General features: G+C 43.6%; 1 protein-coding gene across 6 annotated transcripts in view; it reads right to left on the bottom strand.

Annotated features, from left to right (window-relative positions):
• Positions 1–4569: 4569 nt before the first annotated feature.
• Positions 4570–9166, bottom strand: part of agtpbp1 (ATP/GTP binding carboxypeptidase 1) — a 48665-nt gene continuing 44068 nt past the window's right edge. For all 6 annotated transcript variants that reach the window (XM_046347871.1, XM_046347868.1, XM_046347872.1 and 3 more), the window contains one exon: positions 4570–5805. In XM_046347871.1, the coding sequence (XP_046203827.1) occupies positions 5637–5805 (169 nt within the window). In that variant the 3' untranslated portion in view covers positions 4570–5636. The remainder of the gene's footprint in view (positions 5806–9166) is intronic.

Genomic DNA, 9166 nt, shown 5'->3' with positions numbered 1-9166 from the left:
GTTTTCTTGTGGTTTTTAAGGAAAGTGTTCTTAACGTTCTCTGAACAATTTGAGAACATTTCTTTAAATAGAATCATGAGGAAACCTGTAGGAAACGTTCTGGTGTAGTACTGAAATTCTCACAGAAGAATGATGTTTCTTAACGTTCTCTGAACTATTTGAGAACATCCATAATTTTAAACTAGTTGGAAAACATTTCTAGATCATTACCAAAAAAGTAATGAAATATCAAGAAATAGTTTTTTGTGTCAATTTCCTTAAATATTCCAAATCCAAGCAACTATCCTGCACCTTTACCAGAAAGTTGTGGGAAGGTTGTATGCAAAATGACCATAATAGGAGAAACACGCTTTCACCAAGCTCTAAGAAAACATACGGTTCTCTAAACGTTATGTGCTATTTAGGATACATGTTCCTTTTTCTTCGCCCTCGCTCTCTCTTTGGCACTCACACTCTTTCACATCTCAACATTGTCCTCATACGTAAATGTGAGTTTGACCTCTGGTACCCAAGACATTGGAAAGACTACAGAATAAATAACCAGCCCCTGGGTAATACATTGTCTCATGAGTCTGTTTTCAACAGAGTTATAAACTAGGGCACAAAAATACTACAGTATGTCAGTCTGTATGTTATTATTTTTTAACTGCCCCATCTATCATCAGGCCAGTGAGAGCTCTGGCTATAGGGCACCACTTCCTGTTCTCCCACAATGACAACCTGATATGCCCGAGAGAGAAAGAGGGAGAGAGACAGAGCAAAGAGATGCACACAGACACAGAAAGACCCAGCTTTTTTTATTTTCCTTTATTTAACTAGGTAAGTCAGTTAAGAACAAATTCTTATCTTGAATGATGGTCTAGGAACAGTGGGTGAAATGCCTTGTTCAGGGGCAGAATGACAGATTTTTTACCTTGTCAGCTCAGGGATTCGATCTTGCAACCTTTTGGTTACTAGTCCAACACTTTAACCACTACGCTACCTGCAGCCCCAGGTTTGCACATTTGCACATGACAAAATATAAGTAGTGTTCGTACTATACTCTAATGCAAGGAAACATAAATCGGTTTTACCTAATTTCTACCAGCATGTTACATATGCAACCAGAGGAAAAAAACTCTAGACCACCTTTACTCCACACACAAAGATGCATACAAAGCTCTCACTCTCCCTCCATTTGGCAAATCTTATTCCTGCTTACAAGTAAAAACTAAAGCAGAGGTACCAGTGACTTACTAAATACAGAAGTGGTCAGATGACACAGATTCTAAGCTACAGGACTGTTTTGCTAGCACAGACTGGAATATGTTCCGGGATTCTTCATATGCCATTGAGTAGTACACCACATCAGTCACTGGCTTCATCAATAAGTGCATCGATGACGTCGTCCCCACAGTGACCATATATACATACCCCAACCAGAAGCCATGGATTACAGGCAAAATCTGAGCTAAAGGGTAGAGCTGCCACTTTCAAGGAGCGGGACTTTAACCCGGACGCTTATAAGAAATCCTGCTTCACCTGTTCGATGAACCATCAAACAGGTGAAGTGTCAATACAGGACTAAGATTGAATCCTACTACATCGGCTTGCAAACTATTATGAATTACAAAAGGAAGCACAGCCGTGAGCTGCCCAGTGACACGAACCTACCAGACGAGCTAAATGACTTCTATGCGCGCTTCGAGTAACACTGAAGCATGCATGACAGCACCTGCTGTTCTGGACGACTGTGTGATCACACTTTCCAGGGTTACCAGGACGTGTACTTCAAGCATGCGCTGACCAATTGGCAAGTGTCTTCACTTCCATTTTCAACCTGTCCCTGGCCGAGTCTGTAATACCAACATGCTTCAAGAACACCACGATAGTCCCTGTGCCCAAGAACACTAAGGCAACCTGCCCAAATGACTACTGACCTTAGCACTCACGTCTGTAGTCATGAAGTGCTTTGAAAGGTTGGTAATGGCTCACATCAACACCATTATCCCAGAAACCCTAGACCCAATCCAATTTGCATACCGCCCCAACAGATCCACAGATGATGCAATCTCTATTGCATTCCACACTGCCCTTTCCCACCTGGACAAAAGGAACACCTACGTGAGAATGCTGTTCATTGACTACAGCTCAGCGTTCAACACCATACTGCCCTCAAAGCTCAACACTAAGCTAAGGACCCTGGGACTAAACACCTCCCTCTGCAACTGGATCCTGGACTTCCTGACAGGCTGCCCCTAGGTAGTAAGAGTTGGTAACAACACATCTGCCACTCTGAGCCTCAACACAGGGGCCCCTCAGGGCTGTGAGCAGCGATGAGACAGCCTATAGGGAGGTCAGAGACCTGGCATTGTGGTGCCAGGATAACAACCTCTCCCTCAATGTGATCAAGACAAAGGAGATGATCGTGAACTACAGGAAAAGGAGAGCCAAGCACACCTCCATTCTCATAGATGGGGCTGTAGTGGAGCAGGTTGAGCGCTTCAAGTTCCTTGGTGTCCACATAACCAATGAACTGTCATGGTTCAAACACACCAAGACAGTCGTGAAGAGGGCATGACAACGCCTATTCCCCCTCAGGAGACTGAAAAGATTTGGCATGGGTCCTCAGATCCTCAAAAAGTTTGACAGCTGCATCATCGAGAGCATCCTGACTGGTTACATCACTGCCTGGTATGGCAACTGCTCGGCCTCTGACCGCAAGGCACTACAGAAGGTAGTGCGTACGGCCCAGTACATCACTGGGGCCAAATTTCTGCCATCCAGGACCTCTAATACCAGGCGGTGACAGAGGAAGGCCCTAAAAATTGCCAAAGTCTCCAGCCACCCTAGTCATAGACTGTTCTCTCTGCTACCGCACAAGTCTAGGTCCAAAAGGCTTCTAAACAGCTTCTACCCCGAAGCCATAAAACTCTTGAACAGCTAACCAAATAGCTACCCGGACAATTAGCATTGATTGCATTCATTTCAAACTTCACATATCCCTAGTAAAGGCTACTTATCGTAATGAACGATGGCAGCAAAATGCCTGCGATAATTAATCGGTATGGTCGGTGTCGATTATTTTTGGTTTATCGTCCCAGCTCTAGCATGTACCCCGTCCCTATCTCATTACCACAACTCACGGCCTGTTCCATTCACACCCCATTTTAATTGGTCTCGAGAATTGGGTTTATTTGCATATGCATGTGAACAGGGATCGCATCGGAGGAGAGGGAGATAGAATGTAGATGGAGTGAAAAGAAAAACATTTGTGAAGGCTGTGCATGAATAACACGCTGGACGGGAGTAAGCGCGTCCTAGAAAATAGGTCTACAGTTACCATGGCAACGTGAGGTTGAAGTCAGCTCCGCTTTCCACATAACCAATTATGCCCATGTGAGTATGTCAGAGAGAAAGTGTGTGTGTGTGGATTTTTTTAAAGCTTATGTTGAAGGTCTGATGGCCAGTTTGGCAGGGACAAAGTATACAGTTGAGCACGGACACTTATGTTAATTACCCATGTCGTGTAAGGGCCTCAGCTTAGGCCAATAAGAGACTGTGAGACTGAAAGCCGTGCATGGCGCCCAAGTGATGTGTGTGTGGGTGTGATGAACATGGCGATCTTCGGCAGCAGCTGAATGCCCCCCCCCATCGTCAGACAGAGAGAAGCCGGAACTGTAATTGGGTTGGGGGCGGAGGACGTCTTTTAGTTCTTTGTTCACCACATTTGCGAGCGTGTGATTGACACAGGGGAGGGCAGGCAGAGACAGGAAGTGGGGCGTAGGGCTGAAAGAGGAAGGAGCTGTTGATGCTCTGCATCTCTGATTAACATTTTCCTCCACTACTAATCCTCCTCCTAACACAAGGCTCTCTCAGTGTCCTGCAGCTTTTCCCTTCTCCTCCGCTGTCACTCTGCCCATCAGCGGCACAATGCGATGACAGAGAGGTTGACTGCATGTCCTCCAGACAGGTGGCTCTTTGGCTGATTTATTGACATGCACACTGTACAAATGAATTAATATGTTCTGTCTTCAATGACTCCTCTTTCATTCTAGATTTCCCTCTGTCCAATGTCCAGGTTATCTGTGGGTCGTTGGTTTGGAGACACCACCCTCTCTCCATGTGTCCCCTGATGAACTTTAACCTTCTCCATGAAGCTTTGTCTAACCCATAGAAAATGAGAGGGCTCTAGTGGTCAAAATTACTTTTTAGCATGGGCAGCGCCAGAGGGCCTCCACCATGCTTCTGCCATTTTAAAGTAGTCAACTGGGTGGGGATTCCTATGGGTTGTAGCCTCAATGGTGCTGCCCATGCTATCACAGACGCTATAATGGCACAGAAATAAAGGAGTCCACTTTCGGTATCAATGGTCCGACCTCAGATTGGCATATACAGCCAGAGGGGCATTAGCGGTGGGCACACACATCACTTGCACTCAAACAGAATAAACAAATACCTCTAAAAATAGAGATAAAAAAATACATTCTAAAACACATACACCACACACACAAAACACATCCTTCAAAATACTCACACTCAACATTCACATGATTAAATGGATAATAGTACACTGCAAAATGATCCAGATATTTTCACATTCACATTTATTTCTCATGATTTCATTGCAAGCTTCAACTTATTTGTGTTTCAATCAAATTAAAAGGTTTAGTCCGTTTTCTTTTTTTACTCCCACAAACACAGAGCGTTTGGCTGCCCAGTTCTATGGTGGTCTAGCATTTCCATCTACCACACACACACACACACACACACACACACACACACACACACACACACACACACACACACACACACACACACACACACACACACACACACACACACACACACACACACACACACACGGTGCGTCTCACAAATAAAATAAAACTAAATAAATAAGAAAAATGACATTAAAATAGTAAAGCACCGACTGTACAAACACAACCAAAACCTAATAGCTACTTACATCTAGAAAGAATACAAGTTAAAAAAAAGAAAGTCTAAACTACTCCCAAATAACACCATCCTTCCTAAAACTCAGTACCATTGCATTGTATGGACAACCAACTAAGCTTACAGGCAGACTAGAGAAATACATGAACTTCTAAGTAGCAGAAAACAGATCCACAACATCAATGTCAGTTTTGGCCTGAGCTTTTGACCTTTCACTGTGAGGTGAGGATCATAAAAGTGCCTTTTCTTCTGCCCTGTACCTGTGTTCATGTGTACGGTATGCATGTTGATGTGTTACATGTGCAAATGGTTCTACTTTGCTTACTACCTTTCCGCTATGCCAATTGTGCACCACTGTTATTAGTAGGTCATTGAGACATACTGCCAAGGTGTACATTCCATCTCAACTTGTGTCTAACCATAGAATTACCTATAGACATACGTAAACAGAGATTTAGAAATTCTCTTTGTGTAACACTTTTCATGACAAATGGCGACATTGCAACAAAACCCTTGTGTTAACTTGTGTTATTTGTCTAACGTGTCTATTCATTCTATAACGCTTTAAATCTGCATGAGATATGCAAGGCAGATATAGCATGGATGTGGTATCCATGATGCACCAAGGCCAGAGGGAGAGGAGTAAGTAACTTCAGAGCAAAATGGGGATATCTGGTTGGGTAGTGATCAGGGGGTTTGAGCTAGGTGAGTGAGTCTCTATGGTTGTTGGACTCGGAGTCGGAGAGGTGGTTGTCGTGGGGGTCGGCGGTGTTGGGGTCGTTGTCGGGTTCGTCGCCACTCTCTGCGCTGTAGTCCACCTCCTCCATGAAGGATGCCTCTTCATCCTCCAACAAGTACCTACTAGGGGTGCTGCTTGACAACACAACACACAGACAGACCATCATTCTAGGCAGGCTCAATGTGTGAAATAGGACGAACATAAAACACCCACCAAATTATTAAAACACAAAGTATTTGAAAGAAAACAAATATTTGACCACGGGTTTGGACAGAAATGAGGTAAAATGATTTCAGAAAGAAATTCAGAAGATAAAACTAGTGTTCAGGCACGTAAAATAATAACAAACCCAACGACAAAAATCAAATCAATCACTAGTTGTGCTACGTTTTTGATAGAGACATCTTTTCTAACGCATTGGTTTAGTGGTTTAATGGATAAATGTCTCAGATGTTTAGTGGTTTTAGTGGTTTTTAAATGGTTTTTAATGGTGTGAGGTCTTTGAAAGAGGATCCTGTGGAGACAGTGGATGGTTGGGGTTCAGTCATTGACCCCTGCCCCCCGCCCCAACCCTCTCTCCGCCCCAGAAACGGGTAAAGTGGATTAGGAGGAGGGTGTGACGGGTTGTAATGGGATGGACAGAGTGCTGTCTGGAGAGGAGTATTAAGATCCCAGAGTGAGAGAGCTTGAGCCATTACAGTCCATTAGAGAAAGACTGCAAGGGCCGCACTTACACCGGACTGGCCACACACACACACGTGCATGCACACAAAGGCCACACACACACACACACACACACACACACACACACACACACACACACACACACACACACACACACACACACACACACACACACACACACACACACACACACACACACACACACACACACACACACACGCATGCACACAAAGGCCACACACACACGTGCATGCACACAAAGGCCACACACACGTGCATGCACACAAAGGGCACACACACGTGCATGCACACAAAGGGCACACACACACACACAAAGGGCACACACACACACACAAAGGGCACACACACACACACACACACACACACACACACACACACACACACACACACACACACACACACACACACACACACACACACACACACACACATGCACACAAAGGCCACACACAAACACACACACACACGTGCATGCACACAAAGGCCACACACACGTGCATGCACACAAAGGCAACACACACACACGTGCATGCACTGTACACATACAGGGCCTAGTGAACATCTATACAGCCCTTGCATATGCTTCTATTTTTGTTGCCTTAAAATTAAATCTAAAAAGTTAATACATTATATTTTTTGTCCTACAGATTTACACAACCTAGCAATGTTGACAAAAACAATGTCCCTGAGAGTTGTGCAAGGTTGGTAGAATATTATTGTAAATTATTCACAGCTGTAATGGCAAAAGGTGCTTCTACCAATGTATTAACTCTGGGGACATACATAATCAATATGTTCTCATTTTGTGTTTCTAGTCATTTGGAAAATGTTTTATAATTCTTCTTTCACTTTGAAAATGTGTAGATTGTAGGGAAAAAAAATGTATGTCATGATTTTATAGATTACATTTTATGGCAGAAAAATGTGAAGACTGTGCAAGGGGAATAGCCTTCCACAGAAACACGCGAGCACATACACAACATTCCAATCCTATTGTTATAATATCATTGGTCTGATGATGAAATATTAAACGAGAAAAAGCATAAAGCTGTGATGAGCCTTTAGCCAAGCCCTGAGGTCTCTAACCTGGCTACTTGATGGGAGTCAATGAATACAGTGCATTCGGAAAATATTCCACATTGTTACATTACAGCCTTGTTTTAAAATGAATAAAGTCATTTTTTCCTCAATCTACACACAATACCCCATAATGACAAAGTGAACAGTTAATTTTTTATTTTTTATATTAAAAAAAATGTATATAAAACATAAAAAATAAAAAAACTTATTTACATAAGTATTCAGACCCTTTGAGACTCGAAATTGTGCTCAGGTGATCATCCTTGAAATGTTTCTACAACTTGATTGGAGTCCACCTGTGGTAAATTCAACTTGATTGGAGTCCACCTGTGGTAATTCAACTTGATTGGAGTCCACCTGTGGTAAATTCAATTGATTGGACATGATTTGGAAAGGCACAAACCTGTCTATATAAGGTCCCACAGTTGACAGTGCATGTCAGAGCAAAAACCAAGCCATGAGGTCGAAGGAATTGTCCGTAGAGTTCCGAGACAGGATTGTGTCGAGGCACATACAGTGGGGCAAAAAAGTATTTAGTCAGCCATCAATTGTGCAAGTTGTCCCACTTAAAAAGATGAGAGAGGCCTGTAACTTCAACTAAATCCAGAAAATCACATTGTAGGATTTTTAATGAATTTATTTGCAAATCATGGCAGAAAATACGTTTTTGGTCACCTACAAACAAGTAAGATTTCTGGCTCTTACAGACCTGTAACTTCTTCTTTAAGAGGCTCCTCTGTCCTCCACTCGTTACCTGTATTAATGGCACCTGTTTGAACTTGTTATCACTATAAAAGACACCTGTCCACAACCTCAAACAGTCACACTCCAAACTCCACTATGGCCAAGACCAAAGAGCTGTCAAAGGACACCAGAAACAAAATTGTAGACCTGCACCAGGCTGGGAAGACTGAATCTGCAATAGGTAAGCAGCTTGGTTTGAAGAAATCAACTGTGGGAGCAATTATTAGGACATGGAAGACATACAAGACCACTGATAATCTCCCCTCGATCTGGGGCTCCACACAAGATCTCTCCCCGTGGGGTCAAAATAATCACAAGAACGGTGAGCAAAAATCCCAGAACCACACGGGGGGACCTAGTGAATGACCTGCAGAGAGCTGGGACCAGGGACTCAAATTCTGCAGTGCCAGTACATGTCCAGGCCCGTCTGAAGTTTGCTAGAGAGCATTTGGATGATCCAGAAGAAGATTGGGAGAATGTCATATGTTCAGATGAAACCAAAATATAACTTTTTGGTAAAACCTCAACTCGTCGTGTTTGGAGGACAAAGAATGCTGAGTTGCATCCAAAGAACACCATACCTACTGTGAAGCATGGGGGTGGAAACATCATGCTTTGGGGCTGTTTATCTACAAAGGGACCAGGACGACTGATCCGTGTAAAGGAAAGAATAAATGGGTCCATGTATCGTGAGATTTTGAGTGAAAACCTCCTTCCATCAGCAAGGGCATTGAAGATGAAACGTGGCTGGGTCTTTCAGCATGACAATGATCCCAAACACACCGCCCGGGCAACGAAGGAGTGGCTTCGTAAGAGGCATTTCAAGGTCCAGGATTGGCCTGGCCAGTCTCCAGAACACAACCCCATAGAAAATCTTTGGAGGGAGTTTTAAAGTCCGTGTTGCCCAGCAACAGCCCCAAAACATCACTGCTCTAGAGGATATCTGCATGGAATGGGCCAAAA

The sequence above is a fragment of the Oncorhynchus gorbuscha genome, linkage group LG04, assembly GCF_021184085.1.
Source record: "Oncorhynchus gorbuscha isolate QuinsamMale2020 ecotype Even-year linkage group LG04, OgorEven_v1.0, whole genome shotgun sequence".
NCBI classification, from domain to species: Eukaryota; Metazoa; Chordata; class Actinopteri; order Salmoniformes; family Salmonidae; genus Oncorhynchus; species Oncorhynchus gorbuscha.
This window is presented reverse-complemented; position numbering and strand designations above follow the sequence as displayed.